General features: G+C 36.8%; 3 protein-coding genes across 8 annotated transcripts; 1 reads left to right on the top strand and 2 right to left on the bottom strand.

The window, feature by feature from the left end:
• Nucleotides 1–745: 745 nt before the first annotated feature.
• LOC107810450 (rab GTPase-activating protein 22-like) lies at nt 746–6,063 on the top strand. Of its 2 annotated transcripts, XM_016635236.2 has the most exons (13): nt 749–1,298; nt 2,482–2,577; nt 2,752–2,855; nt 2,933–3,105; nt 3,242–3,319; nt 3,695–3,817; nt 3,918–4,006; nt 4,156–4,261; nt 4,611–4,708; nt 4,799–5,059; nt 5,205–5,288; nt 5,513–5,579; nt 5,795–6,063. In XM_016635236.2, the coding sequence occupies exons 1-12, from the start codon at nt 1,185–1,187 to the stop codon at nt 5,531–5,533; spliced, it is 1,347 nt and encodes a 448-aa protein (XP_016490722.1). In that variant the 5' UTR covers nt 749–1,184; the 3' UTR covers nt 5,534–5,579; nt 5,795–6,063. The 2 variants fall into 2 exon arrangements, 1 of the variants encoding a protein (XP_016490722.1); XR_012711526.1 differs by having other exon boundaries at nt 746–1,298; nt 5,205–5,579; nt 5,834–6,063.
• A 4,142-nt stretch (nt 6,064–10,205) lies between these two features.
• LOC107810452 (COBRA-like protein 10) lies at nt 10,206–14,528 on the bottom strand. 3 transcript variants are annotated; one of them, XM_075256991.1, is made up of 3 exons: nt 13,683–14,528; nt 11,044–12,483; nt 10,206–10,541 (listed from the first exon to the last, which is right to left on the bottom strand). In XM_075256991.1, exons 1-2 carry the CDS (start codon nt 14,278–14,280, stop codon nt 11,063–11,065), a joined length of 2,019 nt encoding a protein of 672 aa, XP_075113092.1. In that variant the 5' UTR covers nt 14,281–14,528; the 3' UTR covers nt 10,206–10,541; nt 11,044–11,062. The 3 variants fall into 3 exon arrangements, with proteins under 3 accessions (XP_075113092.1, XP_075113091.1, XP_075113088.1); XM_075256990.1 differs by having other exon boundaries at nt 10,206–10,566; XM_075256987.1 differs by having other exon boundaries at nt 10,206–10,550; nt 13,683–14,527.
• A 2,133-nt stretch (nt 14,529–16,661) lies between these two features.
• Nucleotides 16,662–23,202, bottom strand: LOC107810301 (DDRGK domain-containing protein 1). 3 transcript variants are annotated; one of them, XM_016635060.2, is made up of 10 exons: nt 23,045–23,202; nt 22,136–22,282; nt 21,353–21,458; nt 20,637–20,743; nt 18,553–18,654; nt 18,318–18,479; nt 17,964–18,020; nt 17,648–17,684; nt 17,316–17,528; nt 16,662–17,183 (listed from the first exon to the last, which is right to left on the bottom strand). In XM_016635060.2, the coding sequence occupies exons 2-9, from the start codon at nt 22,253–22,255 to the stop codon at nt 17,317–17,319; spliced, it is 903 nt and encodes a 300-aa protein (XP_016490546.1). In that variant the 5' UTR covers nt 22,256–22,282; nt 23,045–23,202; the 3' UTR covers nt 16,662–17,183; nt 17,316. The 3 variants fall into 3 exon arrangements, with proteins under 3 accessions (XP_016490546.1, XP_016490547.1, XP_016490548.1); XM_016635061.2 differs by having other exon boundaries at nt 17,294–17,528; nt 23,045–23,194; XM_016635062.2 differs by having other exon boundaries at nt 16,863–17,183; nt 17,312–17,528; nt 23,045–23,194.
• Between the last annotated feature and the right edge of the window lie 489 nt (nt 23,203–23,691).

Genomic DNA, 23,691 nt, shown 5'->3' on the forward strand with positions numbered 1-23,691 from the left:
CCGATAGTATTTAATGGAGAATATTCTATATCAGTAAGTGCACGGTCCGTTATAGAGAATATGACATTCACTGCCTACTGTTACACGTTCTTCAATGGCCCTCATATTGTCATTTAAGAGAGGCTTGATCCTAGGACCTTGTTCCTTAGGTGAAACTATAAATAGTGAGCTCTACACTCATTGTAAAGGACATGGATTTTCTGACAAGCTAATACTATTCTCTGTTCAAAAGCTCAATAATATTTTATCTTTTTGCTTATTAATATTGTTACTACTGCCTCCGGAAGCTCTGCTCCCAGAACCAAGATTGCTATTGTTTTATCTCGATTTCAACACTAAGTCGTATATCCTTCGCTAATTTATTTATCATTTTTGGGTCAAATCGATTCACTTGTCTATAAGCCACGTATAAATTCAACTGTACCGTTTTACGGATAAACAATATAATAAAAAACTAATAATGCAAATCAGGTATCTACAAGAAATAGAAGTTCATAATAAGATCTACTTATAGGATGAATGAAGAATTTTTAATAATTTTTAGCTTGTTATAGTCGAGATAGCGGGTGCCACTAAAATAGAAGAGGTACGAACAAACAATTTCCAATTCCTTCCAAGTCAAATTGACCAATCGACGACCATTCAAAATTCAATACCCGCGTAAGGAGGGGAAATGGGTAACAAGTCCTTCGATCCCGCGTCTTTTTCGCTAAACTCTTCTTCCAGAGGGAAAAACACAAGGTAAGACCGGTACGTAGAAAATGAAAACAAAAAATGTAAGACCAGAGAACACATTATATAAGTTATTTACGCATTAAACGGCCAATGTTTGTGTGTGGATGTGTTGGGGGCCATTAAACAGACAACAAAAAAACAAAACTGTGAAAACAAAATATAGCAGAAATTTACAAACAAGAAGAAAACCTTTAAAAATCTCCCCCAACCACAACGCCACCACCAGCAAAAACAGCAAAAACAAAAGCAAGACAAGGAAAAAGGAAAAAAATCATTTTCTTGCTTTTTTTTTTCTCTCTTCAAATTTTTTATTTTTTATTTTTGTTGTTTCGACTCCACCAGCAAAGAAAGTTTTTTTGAAGAGTAAAAGCTGGTGGGTGCTGGTTTTTTGAGATTGAATATTTTTCTTTTTTGGGATTAATTTGAGGAAATATTATATATATAAAAAGATGGCAACTTTAGATATTTCGAAAATGTGGAGGGATCCTGGAGCTCCGGCTGATTCATTTTATCAAGTTCGCCCTGAATGTACAGATGTTCCCAAGTCCAAGTTTAGAATCAAGGTTTGTACATTCTGCACACCTATTATCACATCATTATTATTATTTTTTCTGTTTCAATTTACGTGTCGTACATAGTTTGACTTGGTATGGAATTTAAGAAAAAGAGACGAACTTTTGAAATTTGTGATCTTAAATATGACATAATATATATCCGCCTATAAGATTTTTGAAACTAGTGGTGTCATAACAAAAGCTTCTTATTAGGAAAAAAATATAAATGAGAAGTTTAAAGTCCATTGTTCCAAATATAGATTTTTTTTTTTGAACCGACTAACAAGGAAATAGGGAAAGAGAGCCTTGAGTTGTGTCCATGTGACCTATAAGTCATGAGTTTGAGTCGTGGAAGCAGCCGCTAATGCTTGCATTAGGGTAGACAGTCTACGTCACACCCCTTAGGGTGCTGCCCTTTTTGTCTTACAAATTTGTGAACCCCAATCTTACACTTCTCGGTCCACAGAAATCTGGATCCACAAAATTCTGAGACAAAAAAGTTGCCTCATACAACTGGTGTCAGTTGTATGAGACACAAAATAAAATTTTCCGTAATCTTGACATGCTTATAAGCAAAGATTGAACCTTAAACCTCTTTTGAAATTCCAGGTTAACTATAGTACTACTAGGAAGACATATAGAATAATGTTGCAAGAAATACTAGGGCGAAGGAGGTAAAATAATAGTCTCTTATTCGAGGTCTCAGGTTCAAGCCTTGGAAATGGAAAAGATTCTGGTAGGGAGCCCTTTCCCTTTTAACGAGCCTTATGCGGCATGAATCTGGATTAGACGGTACCCCACTCCGGGTATCTGGACGAAAAACCGGAAAAAAATGGCCTTTTATTCTGGTTGTAGGTATGTGTGTCCTCATATTGTATTGTCCGGAGGTTAGACGACGAGCATTTGAAGACAAAGAGGAGGTGTATTGACTAGCTCTGCCGTTTTTAGCACTCAAAAATTTGATCTAATTTATCTGTTTTCCGCTACAACTCAGGATCTGATAGAGTATCAATTTTACAAGATTGGTCAGAATTTATGATGTTTGGGACTGAGGCGTAGTAGTAGTTGTTGTTGTTGGTCAGAATTTCTGATGATATTTTTCAAGCAATAAGTTTTTTGCCTTACTGCATATCCCTTCTCCCCTTGCTTTCATACGTTCTACTCATGTTTTACTAACATTCTACTTATTCAGAACGGAAAAACTCTAAGCGCAAGAAAATGGCATGCTGCATTTTCCCCTGAAGGTTATCTTGATATAGGCAAAACACTTGGTCGAATTCATCGTGGGGTAAGCTTGACTTTTTGTCATGTTGGCTCTTGTCTATTGCTCTTTTATATAACATTCTTTGTGGAACGAAATGAAATGGTGTTACATAGTTTTAGTCTATCCTAAACTAATTCTAGGTGAGACGACTATTATGGTAAAATAGTAGACGATTTACATGTATCTGTGATATTTTAGGGAATTCATCCATCAATTAGAGGTGAAGTTTGGGAATTCTTACTTGGTTGCTACGATCCAAAGAGCACGTATGCAGAACGAGAGGATATACGAAAGCTACGAAGGTACTTTACTTTCTTTTCGACAAAAGTATAGGAAATGCTTATATTTGTCTAAAATTCTTATAATGCTTAATCATCAGGACACAATATGCTGTATTAAAAGAAGAATGCCGCACAATGTTTCCAACGATTGGAAGTGGTAGATTTATTACTGCACCTGTAATAACAGAAGATGGTGATCCCATTTTAGATCCTTTAGTACTTCAAGAGGCAAATGCAGCGAAAGAAGCGACTTCAGCTGGTCAAGCAAATGGTAATCTTGAAGATGTAGAGTTCTCAACTCGTCTTTTCATTTCTCTTTTTCTCTGTTTTTCTTCTATATATGGCTATAGGGTTGGTGGACGCGTATGATGTTGAGATTTGATCGTCGTTTAACCATGCAATAACAGGTGATTCCAGTGGTTTTGATATGGTAAAGGAACATGACAAAAGAGTAATAGAGTGGAAACTCTCATTACACCAAATAGGTTGGTTATTTATATAGATTTCACTTCACTTGATATATTTTCCTAGTCAATGCACACAGTTTTCAGTTAGGCAAATCAAGTATGGATTTGAGGGATGCTCTACAGATGTATCTTATCGATATGAGAACACTTATCGGCCATGTTGCTCGGACTCTCCAAAAATACTGTGGCACCCGCGTTGGATCCTCCAAGTATGTTGTGGCATCTGCACTGGATCCTCCAAAAATACACTACTTTTGAAGGATCTGACACGTATCCGGCAGCTATTTTGAGGAATCTGAGCAACATGGTTTATCAGTTTCCTTTCTCTTCACATTGAAAATTTCTTTGTATATGTCTTGAAACCTTCCATTCTTGGCTTTTTACTTGTGCTAGGACTCGATGTGGCTCGCACAGACAGGTCACTCGTGTTTTATGAGAACCAAGAGAATCTATCAAAGCTTTGGGATATCCTTTCTGTTTATGCTTGGTTTGACAAAGATGTTAATTATTGTCAAGGTCGGTTTTGTCGCAACATCTTCTTGGATTAAATTGTTTTGACTATCTTGGTTTCTCTTTGATCCTACAATTACTGAGAGATCTTGACATTGTTGAACAGGTATGAGTGATCTTTGCTCGCCCATGATTATTCTTCTCGACGATGAAGCAGATGCATTTTGGTGCTTCGAACGTTTAATGAGACGACTGGTACATATTTACAATCTTTACTCAAACAGCATTATTTTCCTGAATACTATGTTACCTTTTGAGTCACATCTTCAGTTATTTGCATTACTGTATGTTTTATGTTTCGCAATTCTTATGACTGATACCAACTATTGTGCCAAATTTCAAAGAGAGGAAATTTCAGATACACAGAGAGTTCTGTTGGCGTAGAATCGCAGCTGAATAATCTAGCTTCAGTAACTCAAGTTATTGATCCTAAACTTCACCAACACTTAGGTAAAATCTCTTTACTTTCATATTTAATTTCTGAGCAATAAAGGCCACCCCGGTGCACAAGACATCCCGCGATCACACAGGGCCCCGGGGCCATTTTCATTGTTACTGTTTCCAACTGTTAAGGGCCGTACCCCAAGGAGTGTGATGTAGATACACTACCCTAATGCAAGCATTAGTGGCTGGTTCTACGGCGCGAACCCGTGACCTATAGGTCAAACGGAGATAAATATGCCGCTGCTCCAAGGCTCCCCTTCATTTGAATACTGAGCGATAAGCAAACGATATAACTTCCTCATTTCCCCTCGCGAAAAAAGTAACATAGTATTTTCCTTCTGATGTTGGCCTACAGATAAATTAGGTGGAGGTGATTATCTGTTTGCTGTCCGGATGCTCATGGTTTTGTTCCGCCGAGAATTTTCTTTTTGTGATTCATTATATCTTTGGGAGGTAAAAAAAAAATTCTACTGAAAAACCTCTTCTTGTTTCAGAGCTATTTATTCAATGATCTAACAGTTTGTCCTGATCTTTTTCGAACAGATGATGTGGGCACTGGAATATGATCCGGACTTGTTTCTTTTGTATGAAGATCCTGAATTAGCTGCTGATCAAAAATCTGAAGAATCAAAATCAAAGTCAAAATCGCGCCATATTGGGAAATACGAGCGAGAAAACATGAAAAATGGTGGCAAAGCATCAGAAGCTCCCCTACCGATATCTGTTTTTCTTGTAGCCAGCGTCCTGAAAGATAAGAGCGATAAGTTGCTGACTGAAGCAAGAGGACTAGACGACGTTGTTAAGGTTTTCGCATACATAAAACTTAAATGTTATTCTGATTTCCAACTCAAGGAGTAATACATACTTGTATTTATACTGATTTTTCGAAAAGTTCATAGTTTGCCCCTTATATGGATTCATACTTTAATCATTTGTTTACTATTTGCAGATACTGAATGATGTTAATGGAAACCTGGATGCTAAAAAGGCTTGCACTGGTGCAATGAAACTTCACAAGAAGTATCTTAAAAAGGTAATTTCTTCATCGAAATGATATTTATAGGTAAGCCTCCTGCAAATGCGGGATCTGTAATCTTGAAAATAAGACAAATTACCTGCTACGGTAGGTAAAAATGACCATTGACGGTGTATGTAACTTAAACTCGTCATTTATTAGTGTTAGTATGTTAGCAATATATGCAAGATTATTTCTGCAAGAAGCTATGACCTTTCAAATACTGATGCTGGTTAAAACAGGCGGCCAACACCAACAGGTAGCTAAGCTGAAAAGACTGGTTGATGATTCATAAATCATGAAGTTCATGTAAGTAACCTTTGTTACTCTCCTCCTTTAACCATGTGGTTATCTTTCGGATCTACGACGAGTTCGGTGGATTCAACTGAATACACTACTTTCGGTTCAAACTATGTATACATGTGCAAAAAAAAAACACTATAAGATGCATTCCTGATTCTAAATCCTGTATTCGCTGGTTGTCTTTCCGAGATTTCTCAATGAACTTAACCATTTTGCTGCAGGCCAAGAAGACTAACAAGTTTTATATTCGGATTTTTCAGCCATGCCAAAGGGACAGTGGCTGCTTATGTATACTGTGCTTGATTTAGCAAGAGAAATGTAAATTGCCATTCTTTCTGGTTCCATACTGAGACTACCATCATGTAAATGTATTGTTTTTTTTTCCAAGTAGCAAATGTGCCCTCAGCGGCTAATGTATACAGAGACACTCTTCCAAAGCTTGTATAATATGAATTTACTGAGTATAGAGCCATATTTATCTTGGTTGTGACTTGTTATTCTTTGGAAAAATGACATTGTATAGCCATTGTAAAAATAATAGTCGCTCTCAAAATAATATTAGAAAAATATATATTCATTTTGTATGTTATATAAAAAATTATACAAATTTTATACACTTTTTCGGCTATCGATGTAAATAATTTCTGACGCGGGCTAAAAGTGATAATACCCCTTATTCTTTCATGTAAACTGATAGGACAAATATTATGAAAGAAAATAACAGAATTATGATAAATGTAGCAGTAATCATGAAAGTTTTTGTCAACCGGAATGATTTCTTGCACGTAGCAAACATTTGATTGGTAACTAACGCCGTCTCTGACGGATCCACCAATTTTTTTAGGCTAATTGGAGTCTGTCAATGAAATTCAGGAAAACCATCATGTATATAGGACACACGAAAGAATGGACGTATTCACTAATTCATGTTTCATGACCCCGAAACGCCAAAACACGATGTTAGTCATGGCGAGTATTGATCACAAAGTCTTTTTCGATGGACCCATCAAATTTCAAGCCAATCGGAATCTGTCAGTTTTTTTAGCGATAGAATCCAAGTGACCGTGCATAGTTTTCTTATGATCACGAAATGCCAAAAGATAATATTAGTCCTGGTGACTATAGCTCCAAGGGTCGTATCAGATGGATCCATAAATTATTAGGTCAATTGGAGTCCGTCAACTAAATTGAGGAAAATTAACATATATATAAACATATGAAATAATGAAATTAATCATTAATTTCTGTTTCATGACTCCGAAATGCCAAAAATTAATGTTAATCATGGTGAGTATTGCGCATAACATCGTATCCCATGGATCCACAGATTTTTAGGCTAATTGAAATTCGTCAATCATATTCAGGAAAATCATCATGTATATAAACAAACGAAAAATAGAAATAATCATTAATTCCTATTTTATGATCCTGAAACTCTAAAAAAAATTATTTTAGTAGTGGTGAGTATTGCTTACATGGCCGTATCACATGAATCCATCAAATTTTAAGCCAATCTGAGTCCGTCAAAAAAATTTAGGAAAATCAACACGTATATAAGCACACCAGAAATAGAAATAATTATTAATTCTTGTTCCATGTCCCCAAAGCGCAAAAAAATAATGTTAGTCACGGTGAATATTGCTCACAAGGCCGAATCTGACGGATCCACTAATTTTTAGGCCAATCAGAGTCCGTCAACCAAATTCAGGAAAACCATGATGTATATAAACATATGAAAAAATAGAATAAATATTAATTCCTGTTTCAGGACCCTGAAACACCAAAATATAATGTTAGTGATGGTGAGTATTACTTACAAGATTGTATCCCATAGATCCAAGGATTTTTAGGTCAATCGGATTCCGCCAATCAAATTCAGGAAAATCTTTATGTATATAAACACACGAAATTATAAAAATAATGATTAATTCATATTTATGACCCTGAAACGCTAAAAATAGCGTTAGTCATGGTCAGTATTCCTCACAAGGACATATCTATTGGATCCACTAATTTTTTGGCCAATCGGAGTCCTTCAACCAAATTCAGAAAAATAATTATGTATATAAACACACCAAAATAATGAAAATAATCATTAGTTCATGTTTCATGACCCTAAAACGCCAAAAAATAAAGTTAGTCCTCACAAGGTCGTATCTGATGGATCCGCCAATTTTAGGCTAATCAGATTTCGCCAACCAAATACAGGAAAATCATCATGTATATAAACATATGAAAAATAAAAATAATCACTAGTTATTGTTTCATGACACCGAAATGCCAAAAAATAACGGAAGCCATAGTGAGTGTTGCTCACAAGGTCGTATCTGATGAATCCACCAATTTTTAGGCCAATCGGAGTCTGTCAACCAAATTTAGAAAAATAATCATGTATATAATAAACCCACAAAAAATTAGAAAAAATCATACTAAATTCCTGTTTATGGGCCTAAAGCCCAAAAAAGAGGAATGGGCATGGCATCGCAATGACTATCGTTTCATTAGGTCGCTTCTTATGGATCCACAAAATTTTAGGCGAATCGGAGTCTGTCGCCTAAATTCATGATGAAATGGACATTAGCATAAAAAAAATGGAAATCGTCCTAAATTCTTGTTTTATGGCCATAAAACGCCAAGAAATAAGGAATGGTCAAGGTGAAGAATTGACTATTGTTTATTAGGTCGTTTCTGATGACCTCACAAAATTTTAGGCGAATCGGAGCCCGTTACCCGAGTTCATGAAGATGGCGTAGATATTAGCACACAAAATAATTGAAAAATCCTCCAGAATTCCCATTTTATGATCGTAAAACGCCAAAAAATGAGGTACAGTTAAGGCATAACGAGCCCCTCGGGACCACGTTCAAGCATGCCAACAAGTTCCATAACATAATATGAACCAACTCGAGGCCTCAAAATACATATAACAACATCGAAACGACGAATCGCACCTCAATTCAAACTTGATGAACTTTGAACTTTTCAACTTCCATAACTCGTGCCGAAACATAGCAAATCAGCCCGGAATGAACCCAAATTTTGCATACAAGTCTCAAATGACATAACGAAGCTCTTTCAATCCGAATCAAATATCAAAAAGTCCACTCCCGGTTGAACTTTTCAAAAATCTAACTTTTCGTCATTTCAAGCCAAATTCAACTACGGACCTCCAAATCACAATCCAGGCACGCTCCTAAGTCCAAAATCACCCAACGGAGCTAACGGAACCTACAAAATTCCAATCCGTGGTCAAATACTAAAAAGTCAAAACTTGGTTAACTCTTCCAATCTAAAGTTTCAACAATGAAATTCTTCCTTCCAAATCGATTCTGAATAACCTGAAAACCAAAACCGACGATTCACACAAGTCAAAATACATAAAACGATGCTACTCAAGACTTCAAATAGCTGAACAGAATGAAAATGCTCAAAATGACTGGTCAGGTCGTTACACGTGGATTGATGCAGATTGCTCGGACTATGGCACACGAAAATTTTGAAATCAGCCTGAATTCAAGTTTTTTGGCCCTAAAATGCCAAATAACAAGAAACTGTCATGCCGAAGCCATGACTTTTGTTCATTAGATCATTTTTAATGGCCCGCAAAATTTTAGGCGTTTCGAATCCGGTTGACCGGATTTATGAAGATGACGTGGACTATAGCACAAGGAAATTTGAAAATCGACCTGAATTCTAATTTTTTGGCTCTACAATACCAAAAAATGAGGAAAGGTCATGTCGAAGCCATAACTATTGTTCATTAGATCATTTTTAATGGTACCGCAAAATATTAGGCGATTCGTATCCGGTAGCCGGGATTCATGCAGATGGCCTGGGCTATAGCACGCGAAAATTTGAAAATCGGAATTTCAGCCTTTTGACCTTAATAAGCCAAAAAAGGAGGAATGGTTATGCCGAAGCCATGACTATTGTTCATTAAGTCATTTGATGACCCCTAATATCTTTAGGCGATTCAGATCCGGTGGCCCCCGTTCATATAGATAACGTGCACTATAGCACACAAAAATTTGGAAATCATCCTAAATTACAGTTTTTCCCCAAAAAGGGCCAAAAAACGAGGAACAATCATGCTGAAGCCATGACTACTGTTCATTAGGTCATTTTTGATAGTCCGGTAAAACTTTAGGTGATTCGGATCCAGTAGACTGGATTCATGTAGATGGCGTGGACTATAGCGTGTAAAAATTTTGAAATCGGCCCGAATTTAAGTTTTTGTACCTAAAGTGCCAAAAACAAGGAACGGTCATGCTAAAGCCATGACTATTATTTATTACGTAGATCATTTTTTATGGCCCCGCAAAATTTTAGGCTATTCGGATCTGGTAGCCCGGATCATGTAGATGGCGTGGACTATAGCACACGAAAATTTGAAAATCAGCCTGAATTCTAATTTTTTGGATCTCGGGGAATACGTCGATACCAAATAAATATCCTTAAGACGTATCTTTAGCACGTCTCAAGCTGCAAATATGTCTGCTTTTTTAACAATTACTATAATTTTTTTGGAATAAAATTCACTCCTTCGAAAGGTGCTCCATATCAATTACTTTGGGTCGTTTAATAGAAATCATGATAATCAGTCATTTCAAGAAGAGTACTTAAGCAGAAATATGTATTGAAATATATAGTACTCCTTGTATTGATACCACTTAAGAACTAGAATATAATCTAAACCCTATATTCCATTTTTATGTACTTCCTATTGAAGAACATAAAAACTTTTCAACAATATCCAACTCTCACCACCATACTCCACTACACAAGAAAAAAAGGTTCAAATATTCATTTTTGTGGGTAAGTTTAATTATGATACATCAATCAAACAAAGTACATTCATTTTTCTGTCCCAACTTTGTTACAGTCTTCTAAATTGCAAATCTTGCCTAATTTGTCTCTTTTCTTGATCCACTTCTCTTCTTTACACTCCCAACTTCATGTCCATTTGACCTATAAAATCTTGAAACAGAAAACCCTGTAATAAATAAGCACTGGCCAAAAACAACATAATAAAAGTTTAAGTTCAAGTTCAAGGCAGTCCGATGCACTAAACTCCCACTATGCGTGGGTTCAGAGAAGACCGGACCACAAAGGTCTATATTACGCAGCCTCATCCTGCATTTCTGCCAGTGGTTGTTTCCCCGATTTGAACCCTCCACCTCCTAGTCACATGGCAGCAACTTACCAGTTATGCCAATGCTTCCTTTCTTAAGTTATACACACCATATGTAAAGAATGTTTTACACTATAAGGTCAATATCTACAGTTAAGCCTCCTTAAAATGCAGGATTTTCAATCTTGAAAATAATACAGGTACCTGCTGTATCAGATAAAGGTGACCTGATGGTGTAAAAAATTCTTACATCAACGGCGTATATAACTTAAACGCTTAAGTAAAAACCAACAAACATTGTATAATTTTATTTTTTTTAAGAAGAAAATGTGACTATACCAGCTTGTAGGGATAGGAATCAGTGTAATTGATCTGTCAACAGAAGGGTGAGGAGAGCAAGCAAAACTGCAGGCAACAAACCAACTTGAGATTTGAATGCTGCATTTCTTTTAGGAAAATCAGTTGGAAGTGCACATTCTTCACCATTGAAGAATATTTTGGCAGGGAATCCATCTCCTGAAGGAATGTTAATATTTGGTGTATGGTTTTTCAAGAATGAAATCACAGATTGTTGTTTTCCAGGCACTCTTGGATCTTTACCAGGATTAGTTCCATTCACTTCTCCAACTAAATAGTTCAATCCAGGCAAACCTTGCATGAAAATCGTGTCGTTTCGTTGAGGTAACTTAGTACCATTGAATGAGTAAACATTTTCATATCCTTCAGCAATGTTTTTCTTCATCTGAATGGCTGTAAACCAGTCCTCAAACGCGTCGTTTCCCCAGTTAAAGAGAGTTACTCGAGCTGTCCATCCGCTTTTGTAATCACTATCAACATGCCAATTTATGCTCACCCCACAATTATCAGGACAAGGGAGTTTCTTAGGAAATGGACCAAAATGTTTGATTGCGTTCCAAGCTTCCGCCATTTCTTCCCTGTCTTCGAAAGGGACAAGAAGTGCTTGTGGAGGGAGAAGTAACGGCTTTCTATTCGCGTCACATTTAGACGTCTGTTGACAGCCACAAGCACAAGTGTTGCAGGGGATAACAGAATCAGCATAATATGCTGAGAATGAAACACAGCATTTGTTTTCTTTTGGCTTTGGACGTGTAATGTTGCAAGTAATTTGCCAACTAGCCACAGCAGTAGAAGTCATGCCCGTTCCACTCGGATCGGGGAATCCTGTTGGATCTACTCTAACAGGAGGGCCACATTTATAGGACGGATTAACGGTACCTTCAATTTTCCAATTCTGAGGCGGATACAGGGCGGTTCTGTTCATATCAGGAGGAAGTTTAAAGACTTCAAGCTGAAAAATGGATCTTGCCTTAGTCTCATTCATAGTAGGTGGCAAAAGTGTGCCATTTCTGCAACAATAAGGTATCTTGCCAAGTTTGTCATCATTTTCCTTTTCGGGTGGCAAATCCGAGATGAGTGGCTTCTTTTGACAATTCAGGACAGTAGTGAAGTCGAAATCCTTGTAATATTGTCCCTGAGGCCCGTAAATGCATTCAGAAGGATCTTTTTTATGAGTGTAGGCACCTTTCATGCTATAAATGAACTCGTTTCGCATCCATTCCCAAGTTAAGTTCCAATGATCAAGACGACCTAAGGGGCTGAGGTTGTCGATGGTAACCTGTGCTTGGTACTTGTTCTCATACGCGGATAGAACGTCGTATGTGAACGAGAGGTCTCCATATCGGCGAGGCATGAACTTGAGGGTAGTATTCTTGGGCTTGAATTTGGGGTCCCTCTTGCAGCAAGCATGCATATAAGTTTCTGCATATTTTGCAAACAGATAAATTAAACACTTTCAGCAGGATGATCTATCTAATAAGTTTTCTGATCAGATACAGAAGCAGACACATTATATCAGTATGTATCTTGAATCCGCACCCGTGTCGGGTCCTCCAAAAATGCATTATTTTTGGAGGACCCGCCACATACTCGACAGCATTTTTGGAGGAACCGAGCAAATATTCATCATACACATGAAGAACAAAATTTTAATGCAAATAGACTTTAAACATAGAAAACAATCAATTACAACAACAACAACAACGACCCAGTATAATCCCACAAGTGGGGTCTGGGGAGGGTAATATGTACGCAGACCTTACCCCTACCCCGAAGGGTAGAGAGGCTGTTTCCAGGAGACCCTCGGCTCAAAAAAGCAACAGGAGCCGATATATTAGTACCATAAAAATGCATAATAAAATAACAGCAATATAAGAGATATGAAATACAGAATACGAAATACGAAATAGATGGCTGGTATAGTAAAACTAGCAGGTAAAGCCCTGCATTAATAGACGACCAATGACATTCTTAGTCTAACTCCTAACTGGCTAGTCTCACTCTATTGTGCTGTAGAAATATTCACAACTTTCCCTAACCTACAACCTTAATGCTCGACCTCCATAATTCCCTGTCAAGGGTCATGTCCTCAGTAATATTAAGTCGCGTCATGTCCTGTCTGATCACCTCTCCCCAATCAATTATTCATCATAATTCGTTATCAGTTAGAGTCGGCTATATACATATTTTATATCCATGTTGTGAAGAGATATAATAGTTACTCCTATCTTTTTAGTTCGTTCCAAAAAGAAGAACATCTTTCTATAGTTGAAAACTGAATAACATTAAACTTCCTAATCAATCCATAATTGCATGCTCTTAAAAAGCCATGCATGACATGTTTAATTCCACAAGTTTTTTTTTCCTCGAGCTCGTGCCAAATCAAATATTAAAAGGCAGCCTGGTGCACTAAGCTCTCGCTATTCGCGGGGTCCGGGGAAGAGCCGGACCACAAGGGTCTATTATATGCAGTCTTACTCTGCATTTCTGCAAGAGGCTGTTTTCATGGCTCGAACTCGCGAACCTGCTGGTCACACGGCATCAACTTTACCAGTTACGTCAAGGCTTCCCGTATGCTAAATCAAATATTGTCATATAAAAATGTGAAAATATATACGTACTGAAGCGCTTAGGAGCAGGACACTTATATCCATCATTAAGAAGCTTAATTGTCCGAGGCATTGGAGTTGCTTTTGGCGAAACACCAAATTGCGTCCCCTTAATCTTCACTTGCGCCGCCATCTGAGTAAAATCTCCGGCGGTATCAATCGCCGTCTTCAAATCCGACTGCGGAAAACCTGCCAATACTGTGCCGTTTTTCCCAACTTTGATCGGAAATCCGTCGCCTTCAACCGCTACAGCTCCATCAGTTGACACTAAAAGCTCGTTATGTTGAAACCCTACGTGAACTTTCCATGATTTCAGCTCGTAAAGTCCAGTATTAATCACTGTTAACATGGAGTTAAATGCCCATGCTTGTGCTGATACGTTTTTAACGAACGGGTATTCACGTTCGCGGCTGTCGAATGTATATGAAACGAATATGCCGTCGCAGTTCTCTTGCTCCGGCGGTGGCGCAGCCGGTACCGACGACTCGTCGCCGCCGTAGTCTTGAGCTTTAGATATTTGAATGTTATAACATAACAATATTAGTGTAAAGCAAGAGATGGCAGCAGCATTTTTCCATGGTATTTTCATTCCTTCACTTCTTACGATCATTTGAAGGAATTAATAATGTTTTTTGGTCTTTTTTTTTTTTTTAAGGAAATGGACAATGTTGGTTGTTTTTGTTTTTGTTTTTGTTGTTGTTGTTGTTAAGATGTATCGTTGTTCAAATTTTTGGCTTTCATGCAAAGAAAGTAGATGAGGAGGAGGAGGGAGGCGGCAGAGGAAGAGGAAGGACGATTTGTTGATGCCGCGTGAAAACGCACACGGCAATCATCAATCAACTACGTCTCAATTCCAAATTAGTTAATTAATGTTGATTATCAAAAAATAATGAACGATGTAGGAGTAAGAGAAACCATGCATCAGACAGTTAAAACGGTCTTGTAGTAATAATAAACAGAAAATTATAAGACTTGTTCAACTTCAATGCTCTTCCTCTAGTTTTCCCCGATTCTTAAGGAGGACACACTGAATTTTAAGATTCTATTTTTACCAAATGAACCTTTTTTTTATTTATGGTTAAAATGAAGATAAGCTAATGTCTAGAATATGCCAGCCACTGGCTGTTGTGTCATCCATTGCAATTTCCATTTTTGCCCCTCTGTTTTTACCCTTTTTAAGGAGTAGAAATGACCCTAGGTAGTCATTCTAAAGGGCTACTATTTAAGAATTAACCGGTACAACCTGAATTGTATTTTTTCGGTTCAAATTTTTGGGACAAAAAAATGTACTGAATTGTCCTGAAGTTAGAATATTTAGTTTAAAATTTCAGGACAAAAATAAGTACTGATTAATCTCTAAATAGCATCATGTGGGGTCCAGCCCTTGAATTATGGAAGAATTCTCTTCCTTTGTTAACTTTTGTCAAATATGGCTGCTAAGCAGCACCACGTTCGATTTCTTTGTCAAATTAAGCAGTCTGCAGAACCTGTAATATCAAATGAGGTAGGCTGTATTCTGCTTATAAAATGAGAGCTTCGGCTCTCATTTTTATCATCATCAATCTCAGAGGAAAATATATTTGAGAGCTAGAAAGAAAGAGTGAGGTTTCACAGACAGGATATAAGAAAATAGTCTGTGAAGAAAATAGAGAGTATGAGCGATATTGTAGTGAGGTGAAATATCAAAAAAGGGTTATTTCTTTTGAGTATTGTAGTGGTCTTTGTAGTATTTTACTCGGGCCTACAAAGTGTAAATTCCTTACTATAGTGTATCAGTTGCTCCTCTCGGGATCGTGGTTTTTCCCTTATTCAGAAGGGTTTTCCACGTAAAAATCTTGGTGTCATTGTTACTCTTTTATTCTTGTTAATTACCGTATCTCGGTGCTACATTATTATTCCGCTTTTATTACCGTGAATATTATTTTGGTAGGGGGTTTATTCCCAACACATCCCTGAGAATGGCTATCCGTTCACTTACCCCTTTTTAGGACTAAAGGCAAAATGAAAAATAATGATGTATTAACTTAAATAGTTGTCCATACCGCTAAAACTAAAAATAACGGATGGATTTATATTTAATTAATATATATAATAAGTATGTGTATAACTATGTATAATCAACGCATAATCGTCGACTTTGTATAAAAATCCCAAAATATACTATGAAACACATTTTTGGCATAATTAAATTCTTGTTGACAGAGGAGTTAGATTGCAAATTTAGTTTAGTTGACATGACAAATTGTCAATTTCAGTGACGGTGTTATTTCAAAAACTCTAATATTGTTATTTAAGGGCCAAAGAGCAAGAGAAAAATACTAAAGCAACTTGCAGCCCCTCTTTCGTCCAATGGTTTCATAAAACATGCAGAAAAGGTCTTACTAAAATATCCAGCATGAACTAAAGAATGCATTAACGACAGTCCGTATTCATGTTTGTTTAGAGAGTTGCAGGTTATGTTAGGTTTCCGATTAGACATTAGGTCTGCCTATTCAAGCAATCAGACATTATTGTTTATGTTGACTCATGACTGGCAAATTCTTGCCCCTCTGCAGATGCAGGTTCTACATTTCCAAATTTACAGCATAAGAAGTTCAGTGGTTTTCTTTGGTTTCCTTTGACTCAACCATCGGATATTTGACACTCACCAACCCATTCACGCTAGATAGGCTCATTAAGGGGGTAAAAGCCAACTTCTAATTAAAGGTGGAAAAATCTCAGTCATCCCATCGCACCCCTTAGTAATAAGCTCGGTGGTCCTCAGCTCAAGAGGGTTGATATAATTCTGTAACCACTCGAACATACATTTTCAATTTCCTTCTAAAGTTTTTGGAAATCGGGGAGAAACTCCTCGTATCCAAAGAAATCCACACACTATGAGCGGCCATTTCCTCAGGTCAAAGAATGAGTAAGTATCAAGCCCGGTTCTTGAAAACCACTATTATTTGTCAATATGCAACCAAAAACAATAAATTCAATAAACTCGAAATGTATCAGCAAAATAAGAACTCTTCATGTAATGCCTTTGGTTTCTACAGTAGTCTAATTGGACAAAATCCAGATGAATAAGTCCTGCTGCCTATAAGAGTTATCAGTAAACCTTCAACATGGTACTGACAGCTAAGGGGATTTTCAGGCAAGGCAAAGCTAATCGACCTGATGAATGAGTAAGTGAGAGACAAAGCAGTCTCAGAATGTAAGCGATAAAACAACATATTTCGTACCCACCTAAAAGGGCCGGGTCTATAAAACTGTAGACATAGTTCCATTACATTTTTGTTTGCTACTATAGGACAAATTGTTCTTCAAAACTTTGCCAGCCTGGGAGGAGATTGCCAAATAAGTCCTTTCAGTAAAACTAATTATCTACTTATATACATCCATAGGAGTAGCCCCAGCAATATACTCGCAATCAGGAGGTTATCCACCATGAATGACAAAGCTTTCTCAGCAGCAAATTTTCAGGAAGTGTCTTGGAATCCTCAAGTTCGGAGTTTATTAACCACCATTTACCTGGAATTGAAGAGACAGAAAAGGGAGAAAGGAAGGAGAATGAAATGCATCTGAATTAGGGTAAAGCATGTCAATTTTTTAACATTAGACTTCCACAGAAGTACACGTACAAGTTCATGAAGACGTACTCACATTAAGATAAGGCAACAGTGGCCTCCTCGATGCTGCCTATATCCTCAACCAATTCTACTTTTGGTTCCAAGTCTATGAATTGATTAGACTTGCTAGCTAGGTGTGAGATACTGACCCTACCTTCACGTCTAATATAGTCAGCCACAGCTTTCATTTCTTCTAGGGAAATGTATATGTATTTCCCTCTATCATCCATGACACCAGAGAGTCTCCCTGATGAAATCACATCAAAATGTTTATTGTTTAGCAAACACAGGAGGAACAAGAATTCATTGCTTATTAAAAGGACAACAAAATCCAATCAAAACTTTAAGAGATGGAAAGGAGAATACCCATTTCTTCCAGAGAGTTGATCCGATTGATACACTCCTGCATAAAGAAATATGCAGTAATGGGCAGCACGAGGGTAATTTGAGAATAGTATATAGCTATATATATAATGAAAAAATAATATATCCCTATTCATGTGTAGGAAGATGAGCAACTTTACTCAAAAATTCACTAAGCAAAAGAAGAACATAAACTAGCTTCCTTGGATCTTCCTTTTTAGAGGACCAAATTGACAAGCAATATTCTACGGAGGAAAAAAAGGCAATATGGTGACCCGTGACCAGCATCCGAAATTGGTAAAATGACAAAGGTGCTTACCTGAGTTCTTAGCTTGAATTCTGCAGCAAGATCCTCCAATGGCACACATTTGTGTTTCTGCAAGGTATATGGAAAGATTTGACCTACTCATGTCAATAATTTTCACCAAACTGCAAACTATGTATTCTGAAACTTGTTTCAGATAAACTCCCTAGCCATATATTGAAAATACAAGCTTAAGTAGATTTTGACTAATATAAAAAAGTTCCAGTGCAAAATAGAGAAAAAATGTACTTATCAAGAAAGAAAAATCCCACCACATCCAGAAGGCAAAAGATAAAGAAGAGGAACAATGTTAATATAGTATATGAATCTTTAGTTTGTCACTAGTCAACTGGCATGAATTATAATTACCTTAATGTATTCGACAAAATCAAAAAGCAGACCCTGGCTTCCATCTTGTATCTCATTTTCAGTTGTTCCTTCAGCATCAACTGAAATTTCACCTTTCCATTTCTCAAACTCTAAAGCAGCAGCTTCTTCCTCTTTGGCCTGTCGAGCCTTGGCTTCTTCTTCCTACACAGATTATTCAATTCTCTCAAAAGGATACTGCAACACATCAAGTTACTCCACACAGTCAGATACTCACCAGTGCACGCTCTTTAGCTTCACGCTCCTCCTCTTTTCTCCTTCTGATTTCGTCATAGCGACTTTGCTTTGTTTGTTTCGATTCCCGAGAAGCTTCTTCAGCCTATATAGCCAATGAGAAGAATCATAACCAACATCGATTTTCAATTTCTAAAAATTGCAAGAGGCAATAGAAATCCACATTTCTCAGAAGAAACCGGTGTTGTTTCAACAGCCTTATTCAGTTCCGAGTTTAAAAGACTAGCCATGTGCAGTATAACTTAAGATGGTATTCATAACTCTTGGAGGGAGACTTCATACTAAGGTGACACACTGCAAAATGAGTTAACCCATGCCATTCTTTTGCTGTTCATCAGCAAGATGTGATTTCCCTCCAACCATAAGTGAAAGGCAAGCAACCAGGTGCAGACTGAACTTTTAACCATCACATAAATTGAATGACACCAAAAAGATTCAGTTACATTTATCAATTAAGTATACTACTGTTCCATTTCCATCTTTTTTTAAACCATTTATAATTTCTAACTATTCTTCATAGTTGCATCAAGGACCTGCCTAACTTGAGTTCATAATATGCTTTATGTTTTGTTGGAACCTTTGCACTCTTTCTTTTTCTCTTTAAAAACTGAGAAATCCTCGAGGATCAGTGGTGCACAAATCGAGTTAAAAATAGACAGATAACAAGCCCGCCCCTCTATCCTTCTCTAATTTACCGGGCTTTTGTCTGTGGCAGAGTTTGAACCTATGACATACGCCTAATTCACACATCATTTGTGGCGCTCATACCACTAGACCGAAGCCCTAGGGGCAATTCTAACACTCTTTCTTTTTCTATGACTTTGGGAGGAAAGGTTTATTTTCGGTTTTACTTATAGATTCAGGCAGAATCCTGAAGCATAGTAAGTAACAACCGATCAAGATGCTATCATTGGCTAAAGATGTTCAACATACAATGTTGTAGCTAGCAATAGTTATAATGAAAAAGAACTCAAATCCTAGGTTTCCTGGCTCTCTTTAACGAAGAAACTAGCTAAAATCAAAAGAGAATTCTGAAATTAATTTTGAATTATTAAAAGTAAAAGGTCCTCCGACAATCAGGGACAAACACATAATGATTGACAAACTATATAAGAAAAAAAGAATAAGAAACTAAATCTTAATATAACTTCAGAATCAATCAGTCGCTTGTTCCTTCATTGCCCAGTTGCAGCAGATATTTGGAATGTCAGAGAAGCCCTTGTGAGCTGGAGTTCATGGAAAGTTGGGAAGTCCATCAAAAGGATCTGGACTTCCATTCCTGCTTGTATTTTGTGGTGCATATGGCAGAAAGGAAGCAAAGATGCTTTGATTGCATTTCAACTGCCAACCATACTCTCAAGGCCAGATGTTTGCTCAATCTTTTTAGTTGGGTTAACCTAACCCCTGTATTAAGTCTGGACTCTTTTATGGAATTTATCAGCTCCTTAGCTGTATGATAGGTTTTTTTGTCATTTAGGGGCTGATAAATTCTCTCTTATGTAATCTATGCATCTTCTTGATGCTTTTGGTAATAATATTCCCACTTCAGTTCAGTTAAAAAAATCCTAATATAACTAAATTGTTTTGCAGGCCTATTATAGCAAAATAGGGTGCTAGATGAACATTACTATTTTACCCCCTCTATTCCTATGTGAACTCTCCTTGGGTCAAACAAAATTTGTCCCAAGTTTTGGTTTTCCATGATTATTAGGTGTCTATAATTCAATACAGCCTCAATTAAGAAAATAAACTAGAGAAAAACTAAAGTTTGATAAGCATAGAAATGTATTTAAACACTTGTATGCTCATACTATACATTGCTGACATATTTCTGATAATAGCTAATCCCATTGTTTGGACATTTTTTATTTTTCTGTCCCATGCTTAATCTATGTTGCAATAATTACAATCACCACACCCCCGCAAAGCGCAGCATAGGAATCACAAGCATCAAGCTTGTTACTAACAAATTGTACTTGTTAAGACCATAAGAATTTTGCTATATAATAAGGTTCAGAACGAATAACTTGCAAGGATAAAAGGTAAATGCTTAAAAGTTTGAGGTACCTGTCTTTGTGATTCCCGCTCTTGACGTTTCTTTTCCTTTTTCTTTGATGATTTTGCAGTATAATATCCATCTCCAGCAGCTTCATCATCACTGTCATCACCCAGTTCTGCGGATATTTGAAAAATAAATAAAAACATGAAATCAGTCACCAAGTAGCATCAATTCGATCAAGTGCACCTAAAGCATGGGCGCAGCAGTTACGGGACAATAATCAGGAAGAACTAGGCTACCAAAAAGTCACTCGGAGATATACATCTTTGTGACAAAGAAAAGTAACATTACTCATGTCCTTGTCCACGAATGGTAACCCTTTACTTCTCGTTAGATTCAATAACTTTACATAGGAAGTTGCCACAATTAAGATGAAGATAAAGCAACAAACTTAAAGCCAATCCAATAAGCCATATCTATTTAGGCTCAAGTTTAATGATTGGAAGAAACTTCTACTGTAGTCTTGTCTTGCATATTCTACTTTGAAAAAGGGGCTCAAAGGTAAGAAACAGTGGCCTATTTCTTTTTACCCTTCAACTCGAAAGTTGAAACCAAGATGAGCATGATAATTACTAGAAAAACATCACATAGAAAAAGTGATACTTTATCCTTAGATTTTAACAGCATAAACAAGCTAAACAGATATGGAAAAAATATATAAATAGACATACCAGAAGAAAATTAATCAAATAGTTCCAATAAAGCAAGAGATCTAGTAGAATACCATCTGTAGTGGCTGCAGCCGAAGATGTGCTAGCAGCTGAAGAAGCTGGTCTTCGACGCATTCGACGCGTACCAGTGGCTCTTATTACAGCTTCCCTCTGCTCAACCTGATATTTAACCAGTAATAATTTCAGTTCTTGCTAAATTTACAACATGTGTTAATTTCTTATTTCTCCAAATTCAGTGATGCTTGAACAACACTGAGGCACCTTTTACAAGTTCCTCCTGTAGTGTCGCCTTAATGAATGTATTATGCTGACATCTAAATGTCTATTAGTCCCTCCGTTCCGTCCCGATTTATGTGACACTATTTCCTCATTTCAGGACATCCCAAGATGTTCGACATAATTCCATCTCTTTACGACTTTCACACTTTCAACAATCAAAAACTGTTCAAATTTCAAACATGATGTGATATTTTCTTTATCAAACTAACTTATAACCATTAATCTAATATTTTCTCCTGCTGTCATTAATATATTCAGATTAACATCTTAAACTCATATCCAGTCAAATACTTTTATATGAAATGGGACAAGGACAATTGATTATCTGCTTATACCAAAATTTTAATCCTAACATCAGTTCATAATCTTCTCAAACCCCGACGACAGTGTCATACCCACCTGCAGATCACTCTTTAGCTAGGAAGGTCAAAGAATCAATCCCCTTTCCCCATTGCTTTGTGCCAGAGAACGTACAAGTATAATCTTCTTAAATCCCAGAGTGTGTAATAGAAGACAAGCAGCAAGAAACTATCAACCAAATGGAAAAGCAAGTCAACCTGAGCTTCATCTTCATGTTCTCGGGAAGACTCATAATTTTGGTGGCGCCTCCACAGATAAAGTGGAACTAATGCTAAAATCAGAAGCATCGACAGAATCGCTACCAACATGTCCTCCATTTTTCAATACTTAGCGCAGTATCCTGTCTGATAATGCAATACACAAGGCATGATAAGTGAGCTACGAGAAAAAACATGTCCTCCACTGAGTTTAAGTTTTATGCACACAGTGTAAAGAATTTTTACACTGTCAGGCCACTTAAAAGTTAATTGTAAGTAACTCCGTTTAATTATAAGTTCTATGCACTGACGGTATAAAAAAAATATTTACACCATCAGGACAGTTAAAAGGCAACAGCAGGTAATTCTCTATACAAACATTAATTGGTAACCTTCGGAAAATGGAAGCAATCTTACACAATAGGTGAAAAATACACACATAGTGTAGAAAAAAATCATTACACTGTCAGAGCATTTAACTTAAAACTCTTAATAATCAATGATTAGCAACCAATAATAAATGGTACTATGTAACATGATATGACATGTTAAGTTCCACTTACACTGTCAGCGTATATATTCCTTAAAATAGACCAGAAAAACTCGACATTACACGGTTAGGTTACACTGATTTGGATATAAGGCGGTGTTTCAGATCAGTTGACTTCACATGATTGAATTTTGAATGATTAGAAATTGAATTCAACCAAATTGAGCAAATTAACTTGTCAAACTTACAACGAAGACTAAAAATTAGATTTCAACCTATTTACGATGAAGGCAAAGTACTGTGACCGAATTACAGTCCGTATTCCACACGTTAAACGTGATTAACAATTGGATTAGGGTTTTGTAGGAAGAACAATGGGAAATCGGATGTAGGAGAGAGAGAGAGGAGAGGGAACCTACCTGAGAATGGGATTGCCGGCGGTCGCCGGAGAAAGAGAAAAAAGAAATTCTCGAGACGATCGTCCGACGGTTCGATGGACGTGGATGAAACAGAAATTGGGGGGCCAAAATAATGAATAAAAGGGAATTGCACCGTTAGTGATATATCCCGTCTATTTACTTTTAAGTCACTATTTAAAGGCTAAATGGCTTTATGACCACTTAAACTTGTACGAGATTTTAAAGCTGATATTTAAACTTTGAATTTTTCTATTTTAATACCTCAACTCAATCAATTGAGTATAAATAAACTCGCGTGTAATTCAATTGTCTGAAAGAAGAACACGTCAAATATTAAGACCATTTATTATTTTACATGTGTCATCTGTGGGTCCCTTTTAAAGCTAATTTATTAAAATTTCTCTTCTTATTTTACTTCTTTTACTATTTCTTCTACACATTTTAGCACTGTCATCGGAAAAAAATCACAGCCATCACTTGACTGACTCAATCAGCCATGAACTTCCATAAAATTCATTTCATCTGTCACTTCTAACAAAATTCACAAAATCCATACCCAAGTCAAAGAGTCGATGAGCCACCTACTAAAATTCCGTCAATGCAACAAAAGAGCCGGCGAAGCTATGTCAAAAAAAGATACGAATGGT

The sequence above is a fragment of the Nicotiana tabacum genome, chromosome 1 (assembly GCF_000715075.1).
Source record: "Nicotiana tabacum cultivar K326 chromosome 1, ASM71507v2, whole genome shotgun sequence".
Taxonomy (NCBI): Eukaryota; Viridiplantae; Streptophyta; class Magnoliopsida; order Solanales; family Solanaceae; genus Nicotiana; species Nicotiana tabacum.

What these genes read in the sequence shown, in the direction of transcription:
- LOC107810450 (XM_016635236.2), top strand. Translation starts at nt 1,185, where the DNA reads ATGGCAACTTTAGATATTTCGAAAATGTGGAGGGATCCTGGAGCTCCG. An exon ending in TTGGTCGAATTCATCGTGGG is followed by an intron (nt 2,578 to 2,751) that starts GTAAGCTTGACT and finishes GTGATATTTTAG; the next exon opens with GGAATTCATCCATCAATTAG. An exon ending in GACTAGACGACGTTGTTAAG is followed by an intron (nt 5,060 to 5,204) that starts GTTTTCGCATAC and finishes TACTATTTGCAG; the next exon opens with ATACTGAATGATGTTAATGG.
- LOC107810452 (XM_075256991.1), bottom strand. Translation starts at nt 14,280, where the DNA reads ATGATCGTAAGAAGTGAAGGAATGAAAATACCATGGAAAAATGCTGCT. An exon ending in TCCTGCTCCTAAGCGCTTCA is followed by an intron (nt 12,484 to 13,682) that starts GTACGTATATAT and finishes CAAAATATGCAG; the next exon opens with AAACTTATATGCATGCTTGC.
- LOC107810301 (XM_016635060.2), bottom strand. Translation starts at nt 22,255, where the DNA reads ATGGAGGACATGTTGGTAGCGATTCTGTCGATGCTTCTGATTTTAGCA. An exon ending in AAGCTAAAGAGCGTGCACTG is followed by an intron (nt 18,480 to 18,552) that starts GTGAGTATCTGA and finishes TAATCTGTGTAG; the next exon opens with GAAGAAGAAGCCAAGGCTCG. An exon ending in AATTCAAGCTAAGAACTCAG is followed by an intron (nt 17,685 to 17,963) that starts GTAAGCACCTTT and finishes TTCTTTATGCAG; the next exon opens with GAGTGTATCAATCGGATCAA.